Genomic DNA, 17741 nt, shown 5'->3' with positions numbered 1-17741 from the left:
AGGATTCCCAAGGTCTGTCTGTGCCTGGGTCTGGGTCTCTCTGACAAAGACACACACACACACACACACACACACACACACACACGCATTCTGTAAATGCATTCTCTCTCCAGGAAGGCATGACTCGCCCCTTTCCGAGCAACATTCAGATCCTGAAAGTTCTCCAGCGCTGGATCAGGACTCGAGGCTCCTCCTTCTTTGTTCCCGCGGCGCCAGACCGGTTCTCAGGTTTCCAACCAAGACTGGTCAACTGCAGGTCGGATTGGCTGCGGTAGGAAGAGGAGCAGATGCTCCACCAAATCACAAATCTAGGATTTTAATTTTACTTGGTCTCCTCCCTAGAATCCTGGCAACTGGTGTGCATTGTTTCTCTTAGAGGAGGAACCCTTGCTTGCCTGGGTTGCTAAGGAGATGGGACGCTGTAACTTGCTGAGCAGTTGGGACCCTGAAATCCTTTAACTGACCTCAGCAAAGCGACTGCCCTTCGTTGCCTCTTTCCATATCTGCACTCCTCCTTCATCCAGAATTTTTTTTCTTGACTCTTTCCATGGAAGACTCGACGTCCCCGAAGCGAGAAAAAGCAAACCAAGATCCGAGGGAAGCAGGGCAGCCATGGGAAGAAGTAACAGCAGCTTCTTCCCAAGGTCTTGAGTCTGGGTTATCTGAGCCCTTGGAATTGGAGCAGGGGCTGGAAACTGGACCCCAACCCAGAAGCCCTCCTCAGAGCCCACAGTCCAGAGCCAGCATTCCTCTGGATGACCTCACAGGACCAGGTGCATCATATCCACCTTCCCCTCCACAGGAGGCCTCTTACACTCCTTCTCCCCCGGCTCTGGCCAGACAGGACCTTGCAGCGCCATGGCAGTCAGACAAAACCACTAGTGTGAATCCCGAAGCTGGGACACCTCACTTCCACCATTTGGAACAATCGTCTGATAAAGGAGAATCGACTGCTTCTCACACATTCCAATCAGAGGGAAGCACCTTCCGACAGTCTCAGCAAACCAAACATCACCTGTATGGACCAGAGGATGTGAACTATAACAACTCTAAACAAAAAGAGCTGAGATTTAACGTCTTTCAGGACGAAGACTCAAACAGTAACTATGATCTGGATTACGCTGAACCTGGGGTCTCTGAACTGGCCCCCAGCATGCTTGAGATCACCATTCAGAGTGCTAAGGCTTACCTACAGAAGACTAGTAGCAAGTCTGGCTTAAATTTGTAAGTCCTAAAGGGTTAAAGGGGTGTGTGTGTGTGTGTGTGTGTGTGTATGTGTGTGTATTTAGCAAAGAAAAGGGGGTGTATCTGTGTATGAGACTTTGTTTCTGTGGGTGAATGGAAATATATTTGAAAAGTTTGCATTGGTAAGAGAGAGTTGGTGGCTTAATAACTCTGAGCATCATGGTAGTTGTATGGCTTGGTTTTGAGTTCCCCTGCAGGCCGGTGGGGGGGGGGGGGGGCGCGGAGGCGGGGGAGGGGGGGGGCGGAGGCGGGGGGGGGGGGGGATCACCAATTATCTCAGTTATCTCAGAACTGTCTTGATTTGAGCACTGAATATTCTGTATCCCGAGAAAACCCTCAGTCCTGGATAAACTAGAAGAATTGATCACAATAATTTTAAGTCTGAAGAATTCTTTATTTAATGTGAGAAATCTTCCCCCAAACCTGAGATTGACACTTTAAAATATTTCTTCTAAAGTACAGTTTTTAAACTATAATTTACTAAGCTTCAAGGATGTGATTTATCCTTAGTGGTTATTCTACTTGAATTTCTCATATGAACTTATTGTCATAATTCTCTGGGTTAAATAACAAGCATAAATTTACAAACTTTGTTAAAATTCCAGAAAAAATCATACATACTTGAGAGTTAGTTAACTAAAATTTAAAACTGAACACAAACATAAAAATGGAAAATTTTCCTTTATGGAATTGTTTTATAACCGATATTAATTAAATATCAAATTTTATTTTATTTCCAAATGCTAAGTCTCTGAGGTAATAAATATCTTCTATAATATTCACTATTGTCTTCTAAGTACTTTAGAGCCTGCAGTTAAAAACCATTTGGTAAAAATGACTTTAACTCTATCTCTTATATGCAATTCTTATTTGACAGCCATGAAAAATATTGTTTTTGTTGCAATTGAAACAGTCTCTTACTAAAATACAAGATCTGACATTGGTTTTGCTCTGTTGAATAAAATTAGCCTACAAAAAAGAATTGCTTCCTCCTTCTCTGCCATTCTATTAAAACAAATTATTAAACCTCCCAAATTGAAAAAGCTATAACTATGAATTAAAATCCACATTTTATAATTTGACACAAAGGCATTTTCAGATGTGGACCTCTTAAAAAACCAATGCAATATCTTGCCTGAAGAACTATAAATAAAGCACAAGCAGACATTATATTAAAGCCTGAAAAATAAAATAAAATTTGGACTTAGAGTCCTCAATTCAATGGCATATATGGTCCCTACTGGAGCAAATCAAGAACTCCAGTTACAACCCAGCTGCCTAGTAAGCAATAATATTTTTATCCTGACTCATTCTCCAGGAGTTTCAATACTGAACAAATATTAAGGAAGCATGATGAAGTTTTAAACAAACTCCATTTCTGTTCACCTACAAGAATAGCAATATTTTGGGAAAGAAGGATTTATTCTTCACATGTATTTTTAAATGGCCCTTCACATTGGTTGCTCACATAATCTGCATATTTTTTCTTTGATATTCCTGAGACCCATTAGATAAATAAAGATATAAAGAAAAAATGAAAAATAATAGTTATGGGCAACTAGTAGAAAGTGGGCAGTTATTGAGTATCTATTTTGTTTCACTCTAATAAGGGAGAGGATGCATTAAAACAACAACATCAAGAACTTAGTTTTGGCCACGTAAGAACCTAATGCAGTTGCTGAGTGGGAAATATATCATCTACACAATTGCATAGCAGTGGATCGGTGATCTCAGAGAAGCCCATTGAATGGTTTTCAGGAATGACTAGAGTGATAAGTCCTCAAGGACAAAATATGTTTTAAATGATTTCTTGAGAGAAATTATATATATGGCACATAGCAAGCAAAAGCTCTCAGGTTAGGACTTAACAACTATGTGAAACTGATTTTGAGTAGATTTACCTCACTGGGGCAGACATTCTAATTGAGCTAATTATTAGAAATGAAATTGGAGAGATGTAATCCTTATCTGCCAGAGGAGAAATTCAGGCAAGTTTGCAAATTGGACAAAGGAATTTCTATCTAACTGAAGAGCACTTTGACAGACATTTTTTGCTCTTAAATAGTAAATTCACACAGAAAATCTGGTATTTGAAAAAACACACCTGAGCAGTATAAAATGTAATGAATTAACCACTTTTAGGCAGTTTCACTAATTCAGTTATGAAATAAGTACCTAGGACGGTGTTGTTGTTGTTGCTTTTAAATGTTTATTTATTTTTGAGAGAGAGAAACAGAGTGCAAGCTGGAGAGAGGCAGAGAGAGAGGGAGACACAGAATCTGAAGCAGGCTTCAGGCTCTGATCTGTCAGCACAGAACCCGACGTGGGGCTCGAACTCACCAACCGTGAGAGCATGACCTGAGCCAAAGTTGGATTAACCGACAGAGCCACCCAGGTGCCCCCTTAGGGCTGTGTTTTTAATAGAATAGGACAAAAGTGTTAGAGTACATCACATTTTAATAAAGATGAATAATATTTGATGACATTTTTCAATTGTGTGTGGGGAAGGGTTGCAATATGTAATGTATTTCTTATAGGTCTAAAAACCACTGAAGTAGATAATTGGTCCAGGAAATGGAAAGGAAGAGAACATATTTAAGAGTCAACAGGATTTAGAAATCAAATTGGATTTGATGAGTGTAGGGGAAAGGGGATGAAAAAGAAGTTAAGGGAAAAAATGTAAAATAAGGTTAATCTCTTAAATATATAACTAAGAGATTTCAAATCAAATAAAATGTGAAAATGTATCTGATTCAAAATATGTATCTTGCCATAATATGTGAAAATGTATCTGATTCAAAATATGTATCTTGCCATAATATGTGTTTTAATAAGTTAAATATTCATATCACATTGGAGGCATTTCTTTTTTTTTTTTTTTTAGTTTTTTTTTCCAACGTTTTTTATTTATTTTTGGGACAGAGAGAGACAGAGCATGAATGGGGGAGGGGCAGAGAGAGAGGGAGACACAGAATCGGAAACAGGCTCCAGGCTCCGAGCCATCAGCCCAGAGCCTGAGGCGGGGCTCGAACTCACGGACCGCGAGATCATGACCTGGCTGAAGTCGGACGCTTAACCGACTGCACCACCCAGGCGCCCCTCACATTGGAGGCATTTCTTAAGCAAAATTCTAGCATAGGTTCTTTCTGGCAGTGGTGAAATTAACGGTGTTTATCCATTTACGATATCTGAAGGCTTTGAGTTCTTGAAGTTTCCTAGAAACCAACTAACTGAGTCTGCATGTGATGCTTCTTCAAAGGCTTTTTGACAAGGATATTATCTGGAATTTTCTCTTTTCGGGTAGGTATGATCATCTTTCTGATATGCTCGCCAAGGTCTTAGATGAGCGTCCGGAAAATGCTGTGGATATCATTGAAAGTATCAGCCAAGATGTGAAGATGGGACATTTTAGGAAAAAATTAGATACACTCCAAAATGAGAATGAGATGCTTCCAACATATGAGATAGCAGAGAAGCAAAGGGCTCTTTTTCTCCAGGGAAATTTGGAAGGAGCTGATCAAGAACTAGAAGATGAAATAGTAAGTCACTGCTGTAAATTTGAATAGCTCAGTCTTAGAGTTTTATTTCAGATGAGTGGGTGTGGGTTTAAATTCATATCAACTGTCTTTTATAGTTTCCTAAATAGTATGTGTAACCTCATTTCACACCATACATTTCCCTGTTATACTTTCTGATTTTTTTACATTGTGTTTCACAGGGTTGGTTGTTTGTTATATGTTTGTGGGGTTGAGCTCCTTGATGTCAGAGAAAATGATCTCTTCATCTTTTATATCTTCCAAAGTACCTGGTACAGATCTGGGTCTATAGCTGTTTCTTATTAATTTATTAAATGAATTGATTAATGTCAGATAGTTTAAAATTGGACTTTAAAACAAGTTGCATATTTTCCCCTTTAATTTACTAGAATAATTAGAAGTACCTCTAATGTCATTTGCATTCTTTTCCAAGGCAACTTCTTCATATTATGTCTTGATATTATGCATGTTACATCAATGAGGCATGATACGAGGGGAGAGGGATAAGATAGTTATTTTAATCTCTATAGACAAAGCATTGAAAATATTTACAGAGAAAGCTGGCGACAGAGATAAAAAATTATCATTAGAGAATAAAATTAGTTGTACTACAGAAATTTTAGCTCCAAATATTTTTAAATAGTATCAAGCATGCTTTTTCTGTATGTCCATATGCTTGTCATTTATACTACTGAGTAATTTACACTATACATCTACTGAGCTTCCATGTTTTGTTAACCACTAGACTACTTAAATCTGCCTATATACTTGCAAATTTGATGTTTGGTGTAAGATAGTTTCAGAAAAGGATGGAAAGTTCAGTCAGGAAAAAGGAGGGAGGGATCTAGACAGTAGGTACACCATCTAGGGCTCTGCAACCTTTGTGTGGGGATCCAACCTGACACAGTGGGATACAGGGTACTCAGAAGGAACAGGCGATAGGTGCCAAGGAGTTGACATCGGCTGCACCTTTTCTGAAAATATCTTACGCCAAACATGTGGTTAAATAGCCACATACAGTGATGATAAGTCTGGGGGCAATCAGCATGTAGGGATTAAGCAGATAGGTAGACACTGTTATGGAGGAGCTTATCAAAGAGAAGTCAGACTCCAGTATTAGAATGGGGCATTGGGCCATCTATAGGCACAGTATTACAAAGTAGGGGTCTGCATCCTAAAACTAGGGAAACTAGGGGTGGGAACACAAACAAGGTGTTTTGGTCCTGGAACTTGAGCTCTTTAATCAGATTTGATAAATTCTTCCTAAGGAAGAGTAGGATTGGTTTTAGGGCCAGGAATAGCTGAGCCATGAGATGAAGATTAAAAGTTCTATCTGAAAGAGTAGAAAGATGCAGGAATAGAAAGACACATGGATCTTGGAAGCACTGAAATGTGAGCTTTGTGACCAACTCATTACCTCATTAAGTTGGAATGCCAACTTAATGTTTAGAGTGTTCATGTTTCTATTCCTGTCTTTGACCACATCAGAATTCCTGTTCCTAGTTTTAGCGTTCATTTATTCATTTACCCATTAATTCACAAACATTGTGACTACCTACTGCATGCCAGGTACACATGAAAAAGATACACACATGAAATGATATGCACAGAAATGTATTTATTTTTTTTAATTTTTTTAACGTTTATTTATTTTTGAGACAGAGAGAGACAGAGCATGAACAGGGGAGGGGCAGAGAGAGAGGGAGACACAGAATCGGAAACAGGCTCCAGGCTCCGAGCTGTCAGCACAGAGCCCGACGCGGGGCTCGAATTCACGGACCGTGAGATCATGACCTGAGCCGAAGTCAGACGCTTAACTGACCGAGCCACCCAGGCGCCCCTGCACAGAAATGTATTTAAATGTTTATTTATTTTTGAGAGGGAAAACACAAGCAGGAGAGGGGGCAGACAGAGAGAGGGAGGGAGGCACAGAATCTCAAGCAGGTTCCAGGCTCTGAGCTGTCAGCATAGAGTCCGATGCAGGGCTCCAGTTCACAAACCATGAGATCATAACCGGAGCCAAAGTCAGATGCCCAACCAACTGAGCCACCCAGGCAACCCATATACACAGAACTTCCTGACTTTAAGTTGCTCACGGTCTACTGAAACAAGCAAAAAGGACTGTAAAGGTGTTTAATTAGTGCAATAATAGAGATAGCCTCATATGGTGGGGCAAACAGAAGATTTCATCTGAATTAGGATCCTAGCTCGATTACTTACTTGCTGTGTGACTATGAGTAAATGATTAAACCTTTACAAGCCTCAGGAGTTATCAGATGGCAACAACTCAAGGGGAGAGTACTATTTATGAAGGGTTTGGCACATACTGGGAGCTCAATGGATAGCAGCAATTGTTATTATGTTGTTTTGACAATCTATGAAACGGAATGGAAGGACTAACTCCACTACTGGGAATTGTCCTGTAGGTGGTATTTCATTTGGGTCATGAAGGAGAAGTAGAAGTTCATGAGATAAAGACTGTAAGGAATAAATTCTGAGCAAAAAGAAGAACAGAAAGTCAGGACACATTATTTAATATTTGGGAAAGTGAAGCATGAAGGAACAATGAAAACCAAGCAAACAAGATGCATAAAGCCAGACTGCTCTTGTGCATTGTGCATTGATAAGAAAGTTTTTTCTTCTCCACAATGGGAAGTCAGTAGAAGCTTTTACTAGAAAATAGCATAGCCTGTCTTGTGGTTTAGAAAGGTAACCCTGGTGATAATGTGGAGGAGAATGGAAGGAGAAAGATTAGAACAGGGCATTCAGAGCCTTGTGTGACAGGACAAGTAGTCAGGATGGAGACTCATATGGTAGAAATAAACTAAAGAGGAGGTAATGCCAACAGCTTTTTAGGTGGTAGAATCAATATGACTATAACTAATTAAGTACAAAAGAAGAAACAAGGATAATGGAATTTTCTAATTTGGGAAACTGAGTGAATGGTGATGTTATTGGCAAAGATAGGACATATACAAAAAAAGGGAGATTTTGAGAGATACATGACTTCAATCTTAATTTGAGGTATATGTAGACTATTCAACTGAAATTTCTAGAAACTGGCTAGAAACATGGGTGTAGAACATGGGAGAAAAGTCAGAGTAAGAGAGTTGGGTTTTAAACAACCCACATAACACTTGAAGTAATGTGGGAGGAATATGCCAAGCACAAAGTACTGAACGATGGCTGAAATTTTGAAAACAGCAATATTTAGGACCCAAATAAGGAAAAGGAACCAATTAGAGACTAAGAATAAATAGTTACAGAAGGCACAGTAAGATCATGAGTGAGAGCCAGTGTAAAAACAGTATGGAGATTCCTCAAAAAATTAAAAATAGAAATACCATATGATCCAATAAGTCCACTACTGAGTACTTACCAAAAGAAAGCAAAAATACTAACTCAAAAAGCTATATGCACCCCTATGTTTATTACAGCACTATTTACAGTAGCCAAGATATGGAAGCAACCTAAATGTCCACTGAAAGACAAATGGATAAGGACACTGGAATATCACACAGCCATAAAAAATAATGAGACTGTCCCACTTATGACAGCATGGATGGACCTAGAGGTATTACACCAAGTGAAATAAGTCAGAATGAGAAATACAAATACCATATGAGTTCACTTATATGTGGAATCTAAAAAAACCCAACAGATTTATAAACAAACAAAAAGTAGAATCAGTCCTATAAATGCAGAGAACAAATTGATGGTTTCCAGAGGGAAGTGGGGGGTGGGGCATAGGCAAAATGGGTAAAGGGGAGAGGGAGATACAGGCTTCCAGTTATGGAATGAATAAGTCACAGAAATAAAAGGCACAGTATAAGGCATATCATCAATGATATTGTAATAGTGATGTATAGTGATGGATGGTACTACACCTGTAGTGAGCATAGCATAATGTAGAAACTTGTCTAATCACTTTGTGTATATGTGAAACTAATGTACCATTGTGTGTCAACTACACTCAAATTAAAAAAAAAGAAAAACAAGTGAGGGGTGCAGTAGATGTCAAACATGAAAGAGATGAGGATTGAAAAAAAGTCTTTATGCTTATTTTGACCTCAAAATTACAGTAGAAGTAAGAACGGATCATTTGTAAGAATAGCAAAGTGCCCTCAGTTTCTCCATCTTCAAGGTCTAAAATTTGTCTAAAATTTGCAAGTGATCCCTCTCTTAGTTAAGGTTATTTTCTACTTTCTCACAGATGTTTTCTTACAGTCTACTTGAGACTTTGCTTTTTCATGCCTCTGTATTTCTTTTATGAAAATGTTTTTTAAATTTTCTTCCTTATGTTAAATCCAAAAGTATTTATTGTAAGCAGGGGAAAACATCTGACTCAATTATGTTTTCAAAGGAAGTCATGTCTGAGCGCTTATTTTATTATATTTTCCTTTTATTTATCTTGTATATTACCCTATATAGAGGGCTATATTGATTTTTATTTACCCTATAGATTACCATATGTATATAATAAATATTTATCATTTATAAAAATATGGTAACATATACAAACATATAAACATTTTTTCCAAATATATATAGGAGGTAGACTATACTTTATTATTTCAAGATTGTAAAGAGCCCACTTAAATATTTTTTATAAAAAGAGGATGTTGAATTTTTATTATTCATAGTAGCTTAAATTACCTTTACTTAAGATACACACAGATAACAAGGCAACTGTTAAATTGACAAGTATAAGACATAATAGAAGTCACATTTATAAGTAATAAGGGAAAAATTGACATACAGGAATTATCAGAGTTTGATCTAAATGTTGCAAGAAATGTCAAAGACATGGTGGCCAGAGAAAGTAAAGCTAACACCAAGATCTTTAAAAAGGAAACAGGAAGCAAGCAGTTCTCATATAGATAAAACATTAACCACAGCATTTGTATCCCCAGGCAGAAAACGCTCTCCCAAATGTAATGGAGTCAGCTTTTTATTTTGAACAAGCTGGAGTTGGTTTGGGCACAGATGAGACTTATCGCATATTTCTTGCCCTCAAGCAGCTTACTGACACCCACCCCATCCAAAGATGTCGTTTCTGGGGCAAGATCTTGGGTCTGGAAATGAATTATATTATAGCTGAAGTAGAATTCCGTGAGGGAGAGGATGAAGAGGATGTGGAAGAGGAAGATGTAATTGAAGAGAGGGACGATGCAGATAGCGAAGCTGATGAAGATGACGAAGACCAATTACCAAGGACCTTTTACAAGACCCCACAGGCTATACCAAAAGAAGAAAACAGGACGGGAGCCAATAAATATGTGTATTTTGTTTGCAACGAACCAGGAAGACCATGGGTGAAGTTACCCTCGGTTACGCCTGCACAAATTGTTACTGCAAGAAAAATAAAGAAATTTTTCACTGGGCGTTTAGATGCTCCCATCATAAGCTACCCACCTTTCCCGGGAAATGAGAGCAATTACTTACGAGCACAAATTGCCAGAATTTCAGCAGGGACCCACGTCAGTCCTCTGGGATTCTATCAGTTTGGTGAAGAGGAAGGAGAAGAGGAGGAAGAGGTAGAAGGCAGACGAGACAGCTATGAAGAAAACCCCGATTTTGAAGGCATCCAAGTGATCGATCTCGTGGAATCCCTATCCAATTGGGTTCATCACGTGCAACACATTCTGTCCCAGGTAAGGGTTTTCCAATTCTCAATCTATCAGCCAATCGGCAAATATCTGTTAAATTCCCTCTACAGTGTACAAATGTATACAAAACAAAGTTCTTCAGACCCTAGACAAAGAAACCTTTGAAAAACCAAATGAAGACACAGGGTACTACGTAATTGCCAAGTAGTATAGACCTGGGATCTTCAAACAAATTTTTATTTCCAAACAGAAATAAAGTAAGTATTTCTATGGAGAATTTGACAAGTTATGTAAGGATTTCGATTTATGTATGTTGTGAAATTATGTGCTTTTTAAAAAAAATTTTTTAACGTTTTATTTATTTTTGAGAGAGACAGACAGAGACAGAGTGCGAGCGGGGGAGGGGCAGAGAGAGAGAAGGAGACACAGAATCGGAAGCAGGCTCCAGGCTCCAAGCTGTCAGCACAGAGCCTGATGCAGGGCTCGAACTCAGGAACCGTGAGATCATGACCTGAGCCAAAGTCGGACGCTTAACCGTCGGAGCCACCCAGGCGCCCCATGAAATTATGTTTTATATGTTAAACATAGATAGGTACTTTAGTTTTGGGAACAGTTGTTTTATTCTATTTCTCTAATACATGGAGCTTTTATACCAAGAAAAATAATATATTATAACAAAAATGAAAACAAGCAGTGCTATATAGCACCTCTTCTGCCAGGTGCTCTTAACAGCACTTTCTGTATATTATCTCATGTAATCCTCCCAACTGTATAGAAGACATATTATCCTTATTTCACAGATGGGGAAATTGAGACAGAGAGTTTAGAAAATGTGACAAAGAGAATATAGCCAATAAGCAACAGGGTCAGATGTGAATGGGCAGAATGGATCCAGAGTCCATCCTCTTAATCACTGTGCTGTGCTGCCTCATCTGCAGGCAGAAAATCCTTACACTTTGATCTACGTAAGAGATACTCTAATATGTCTATGGATAAGAGTTAATTAAATGAAAAATAGCCCCAAGCTTCCTTACCTGACTTTATTATCACATTTAAAAATTTGTTATTACTACTACTAATCGTACCTTACCACTTTCATATAAACTACATGAAAAATTAGTAAAATGCATTATTTTTTCACAAGCGTTTGGCTAATTTTAAAATATATGTTACATGTTCTGTAACTTTAAGAAGTTGGCAAATTTCTGAAATAAATTGTACAATTTTTTTTTTTTTTTTTTTTTGCTAGACATAAACGATCAAAAACCTAGCACTTGGCATGTATGTTGAATGAATAAATGATTGACTGGTTAAATTCCCACACAATAGGACATCTTGCAGATAATTGCTTCAATCCAAATAAATATTCCAATATTTCAAGATCCTCATGAGATTACTAAATCTTGTGATACTCATTCCCAGGGCCGCTGTAATTGGTTTAACCCCATACAAAAAAGTGAGGAGGAAGAAGAAGAGGAAGATGAAGAAAAAGAAGAAGAGAAAGGAGAAGAGCCTGACTATACAGAACAGGAAGTGGGGCCACCTCTTTTGACACCAATCTCTGAAGATTTAGGTAATTTTACACAGATTACATAATATACCGTGTATATTATATATACTATGTAGATTATATATATGCATATATGATATAGTATATGTAGCATCCATATATATACTAGGTACTATAGTATATTTTTATATATGTATATATTACATACTATTTATATTATATGGCAAATGGGAGTTGATTACCTATAAAAAGTGGATAATAACCAAAATTTCCTCCTCTTTCCCCTTCATGTGTTTTGGGATAATGGGGAACAGAGAATATAGCTGGCCTCACCGCCAACTTTCTTGGACAGAGGGTGGAGGAGTGATGCAGGGAGGAAACATAAATTGGCTGCAGCTCTCACTGGAAATGCTGACAGTTATCTTGTGTATCATTCTTGTCTTGCATTTTGCAGACCATAAAATATGGCCATAAACACATGACATAGTTACAGTAAAGTATCATATGAGGTACTGTGGCTTTTTAAAATCTACTACTATCTTCATATTCTTGTTTCTTCCTATTCGGTTTTGGGACATTTTTGCTTGTAATCCTTGTTCTCTTCCATAATAAGAAAATTTTAATCTTTTATTTGGTCATTAAGTAATATTCTCTCCACCACATAGGCCTCCTCTCCCTTAGTAAAACTTTTCCCTGTTGCACAGATGGACACACACACGCACACATACATGCATATAAATAATCAAATTTGTTGTTCCACAACATTCGTAAAATATCCTTCTGATTTTATGTTAAGCTGCTGATGTTTAATTTTTATGTCAAGTATGTGTGTTTTAAGATTTACAAAAAGAGCTTCTCTGTTACACTACAGTAGATCCTTGTCTATTTAAGAGGTAAGCTTTTGAATTTCTCTTTGGTTTACAGAAATCCAGAATATACCACCTTGGACAACACGGCTATCCTCAAATCTCATTCCTCAATATGCTGTTGCAGTCCTTAGATCCAACCTTTGGCCTGGGGCATATGCCTTTTCCAATGGCAAGTAAGTGTCTGACGAATTACAAAGCCATTATTGTGATTATTTAAGTGCTAAAAATTGTAACTTATCACTGGAATGTTATGTTCCAGTTTTGTTTTTTTCTTTCTTTCTTTCTTTCTTTCTTTCTTTCTTTCTTTTCTTTCTTTCTTTCTTTCCTTCTTTTCTTTCTCCCCTCCCTCACCTGCTTCTCCAGGTGAAGTACCAACCTGGGCTCAGGAGTTAGAGCAACCCCAGAGTAAGAGACAAGGCTGCCCTGAGTAGTTGTTCAGGGCAGTCATTCGCAATAACCAGGGGAGAGACCCAAGGCCAGGATGGGAGGGGGAAAGGGCATGGGGCAGTCCACCCAGAGTAGGGAGTAGGGAGAGGTGATACCCAGGAAGGTCCAGGCCATGAGCTAGATGTTATGTGCAGCACTGGCACCTACATCTTCCCCATGCGTTCTTATCACAACTGAGAAGAGAGGTCCGCATTTCACAGATTAAGAAACTGGGCTGGGATAAAGAAAGAACAAAAGGCTGGAGGCAGATGATGAAGTCCCCAGACTCCACAGTGGGTAAAATGTCGCTGTCCAGGATGAGCTTCCTCCTGTTGCCAAGATAATCATTTCCAGGGAGCCTACACCACTGCAGTCTGGTAAGCTATTTTCTCACCGGAGCTGTTTTCTCACTGGTGTTCGTTTCTAGAGCTGTCTGGTGCCAGGAATGCTTGGTAAGGAGGAAGCAGGTTACTATGGCTTTAATTCATGTTGGCATGTCAAGTGTGTGTGCCATAAGATTTATTCAGATAACATCTGTATTACACAGTGAAGCATCAAATTTAGAACATTAGAGTAACTCAGACTTCTGTCCTTTTAATTAACCAATTAGTGGAGCTAAAATATGGCTTTTATTCTATGATTAATAGATATACTCGTTTTCTAAGATTAATGGAGGTAATTCTATGCGGTGTTTAAATTAATCTCAACAGTTTTTGTTGGACATCTTGATAAAAAATAATTTAAAATATGTATTATTTAAACTATCACTTTCAAGAGAATCAGGATCAAAGAGGATACTCAATGTCCTTTTATTCCTCACCCAGAACATACACTTCCATTTGTCTTATGCTTCCATTTCTCACCTAAGAGCCCTCTGTCAGAAGCTCAGCTAAGCTGGAGAGAGAGCTGAGCTGTCACATGTCAGAGATGCCATTAAAGCAACAAGTCCAAAATGAAAGAGTTAAGCTTGTGAACATTTACTGTGATAAGCAAGAGAAAACTCTGACTGTCCCTGTCCCGTTTTCCCTTGTGGAATGGCACACTGAAGGAAGATCAGTGGATCAGTGTATGTATGGGGGTCATCTCACTGAGGAGTCCCCAGATACCAGGCTTCTGCAGTTTTTATGGCCTTGAAGGCCCAGGAAGCTGGTAGAGGGTGGAGGGAAGGGCTAGAAGTGAAGAAGTACTCGGTACTGAGTCTGGGTGGGGAGAAGTGTCCTTGAGGTATATCTCCTTCCCTAACCCCATAAGGAGGCCGTGGCAGAGGCACCTGAAGACCTCTGCTTAAGGCCTCAGATAAGACCTAGAACGAAGGCACCTGTGCTAGGAACTCAACCATGCAAAGAGCACGGCAGGCCAGATGACCCAGAGTCCTTGACCACAGCTTCCCTTAGAGACGTCGATGCACTGGCTGGGCATCAAGTCTGGTGTGGGAATGGCAGTCTTCCCCTGTGAGGCCTGTCGGGCAAAACTTGTAATTGCATGCGGTTGGGCCTGAAAAATCACACACAGGTTTGTAACCAATCACAAGAATCCTCCGCCATACCAGCAACGTACTCGTTGTGGTCTAGGTGTAAAGTAGAATTTGACAGGGTCTGGTGGCCTCTTAATCCGCTTAGGCAGTTCGGATCATAGTCATTTCCTGTGGTAGGAGAATCATTGAGGGGTATTTCATCTCTAGCACTTAAAATGTATTGTTTTAAAATTATGGGATTATGACCCTCGAAGAGTGATCGACTTTTAGAGAAGGAGCGATTTTCTTACCGAAAAATTATATAACAATCACCTACTTTCTTTTTTAAACTTTATAGAAAGTTTGAAAATTTCTACATAGGCTGGGGTCACAAATATAGTCCAGACAACTATACACCCCCAGCTCTACCGCCAGTTTACCAAGAATACCCCAGTGGAGCAGAAATTACAGAAATGGATGATCCTACTGTGGAAGAAGAGCAGGCTTTCAGAGCTGCACAAGAAGCAGCTGTTCTTTCAGCTGAGGAAAATGAAGAAACTGAGGAAGACGAAGAGGAGGATGATTATGACCAAGAATAAAATTAGCCCAGGTTTGGGTAAGACTGATCCACATATACCTTATGGGGAACCGATTTTATTTTATTTTATTTTATTTTATTTTATTTTATTTTATTTTATATTTTACTTTATTTTATTATTTTATTTATTTTATTTTATATTTTGTTTTATTTTTTATTTTATTTATTTTATTTTATATTTTATTGTATTTTATTTTTTTATATTTTATTTTATTTATTTTATTTATTTTATTTAATTTTATATCTTATTTTATTTTATATTTTATTTTATTTATTTTATTTTATATTTTATTTTATTTATTTTATTTTATATTTTATTTTATTTTAATTTACTTTTATTTATTTAATTTTATTTATTTTATTAATTTAATTTAATTTATTTATTTTAGAGAGAGAGCGAGCACAGAGAGGGGCAGAGAGAGACAATCTTAAACAGGTTCCACACTCAGCACAGAGCGCAGGGCTCAATCCCACAACCCTGGGATTATGACCTGAGCCGAAATCGAGTCAGACTTTCAACCCATCCAGGTGCCCCGGAACCTGTTTTACGTACATAACTGTAGCATATAATTACATAAATATTGGCAACTATTCCTGTGCAAAATGTCATTCCTTGAAAATGTCAAGTTTGGAATTTCATACGTGCAGCTATTAATATGTACTTGTAGAAGGAAGCTCAATGGATTTTCCAGAGGCTAGATGACATGTTCTTACATCACTGTTCTGATGACTACAGCTGATAGAAGCATGTGTATTCTTTAAAAAAAAAAAAAAAAAAAAAAAAAAAAAGTTTTAATTTCTAATATGGCAAACCTGGTAAAATGTAATCCACAATCTCTTCTTGGTGGTCTTTAATATATTTTGTGTCAATGGGAACTGTGACCAAAAATACTGATAATCACTGAATTAAAGCATGTACTTTTAACCAGTCTGTGATACTATATGCAAATATTGCATATGTATATATGTGTGTGGGGGGGGGGTTGGTTTTGTTTTGCTGGGGACAGGATTTATAATTCTATCACCTGCCCAAAGACTGGGAACGCTCAAAATGTTAATACTTTTTGTTACTTCTTAAAAAAATGCTCTCAGTCTGACTCCTTTATCCTAAAAAAAATTGGTTTTATATGATCTGCACAGAGATGGCTAGCTGGGATATCCAAAGACTTAAGATTACTGTTTTTATAGCACTGCATCTCTAAAACTAGTTATTATTTCCATTCCTAAAAATGTATTTTTAAATCCTCTTTGTGCTGGACACTCTGAGATTACTTTTAAAAACTAGACATTGCTCCTGAAATCTTAGAGCTTCCATTCATCAAGGAAGGAAGTATAAAAAGAGAAATAGAAAGTTAGAATAGATTGCAACTTAGCATGTCCTGTGAAATAAATATCACAGGATACCACAGAACAGTGCTTCTTAAATCCTGTGACGTACCAATTTAAAAATTAAAATTCGACTCCAATGTCATTATTTTGGAAAATAAAATATCACAATTCTAATTTCTATAATTATCTTGTCAGACTGCCAGTTCACAAAACACTGATCTATGCTTTAAAAAAAAACAGTGCTATCAAACACTTAGAGGGTGCATTTAACCTGGATTTCAGCCATGAAGAAAGCACTCCCAAGAGGTGGACAACTAAGGGGAGAAGGGTCGTAGGTAGCGTAAGCTATTTTTTTTGGCAAAGGACTCTAGGCTGGAAGGAGTGGAACTTTGAGAGTGGGGAGAGACGAGTCTGGAGGTAAGCAGGGTCCAGATTGTTGGAATCCAGGAGCAATGAAGAGGACTCAGGTAGGAAGTGATAAAATCGCATCTATACCTTAGAACATTTGGCTTATATGTGGAAGACTGACTAATAAAGGATCAAGACTGGGAGACGAGTTAGGGGATTATCACATTATCTAGATAAGAGGAAATGGTGGCATGAAACAGGATAAAGTAGAAGCCTGGTTACCAGTCTGAAGGACAGAATATTAGAACGGATGATTTCCAGAATTTTCCAATTGGCAATATTATTCATTCGTAGGAACGCAGCTTTTACTATTTGATGGAGTAGATGATATTTATAAAACTTCAAGTATGTTCTTTTTATTCATGGTGTTGCCTTTGGTTGTTGTTGTATAATATCCATTTTCTTATCTACCGTCCCATGGCATAGTCTCCTGCCAATCAGATGTGCCCTCTCTAGAATCTGAATTTTGTACAGAGACATTCTACCTCGGCTCCTAGACGGATTATTCTGCTGTAAATCTAGCCTCTAGAACTGCCTTTGTTCCAGCACAGTTTCTTAGTTACCTGTGTCTTCTCTGAGCTCTTGACATTCTTTCAGTGCATTCCCTTCTGCTCAAATTGGCTCTAGTAGGATGCCTGCTTGCAACCTTACTTGACACATCCAACATGAATCTGAAAGTTTCTTTCCTACAGGACATATTAAACACGAAATTCCAATTCAAAGTTGTATGGGTAAGGTATAAACATTTAACAAAAGCA

The 17741-nt window shown here is 38.0% G+C and overlaps 1 protein-coding gene across 3 annotated transcripts in view; it reads left to right on the top strand.

Moving 5' to 3' along the window:
* Positions 1-373: 373 nt before the first annotated feature.
* The window catches only part of RSPH4A (radial spoke head component 4A), a 35069-nt gene continuing 17701 nt past the window's right edge, over positions 374-17741 (top strand). The window contains exons 1-7 of one of the 3 annotated variants that reach the window (XM_019418167.2): positions 374-1224; positions 4550-4784; positions 9695-10435; positions 11813-11963; positions 12825-12942; positions 15007-15258; positions 15636-16002. In XM_019418167.2, coding sequence (XP_019273712.2) covers positions 548-1224; positions 4550-4784; positions 9695-10435; positions 11813-11963; positions 12825-12942; positions 15007-15247 — 2163 coding nt within the window. In that variant the 5' untranslated portion in view covers positions 374-547 and the 3' untranslated portion in view covers positions 15248-15258; positions 15636-16002. Of the gene's footprint in view, positions 1225-4549; positions 4785-9694; positions 10436-11812; positions 11964-12824; positions 12943-15006; positions 15259-15635; positions 16003-17741 lie in introns of those variants that run through there. The other 2 variants (XM_053904544.1, XM_019418168.2) reach the window with 2 other exon arrangements.

Source organism: Panthera pardus, unplaced genomic scaffold, assembly GCF_024362965.1.
Source record: "Panthera pardus isolate Hobbes unplaced genomic scaffold, ASM2436296v1 HiC_scaffold_17, whole genome shotgun sequence".
NCBI classification, from domain to species: domain Eukaryota; kingdom Metazoa; phylum Chordata; class Mammalia; order Carnivora; family Felidae; genus Panthera; species Panthera pardus.
This window is presented reverse-complemented; position numbering and strand designations above follow the sequence as displayed.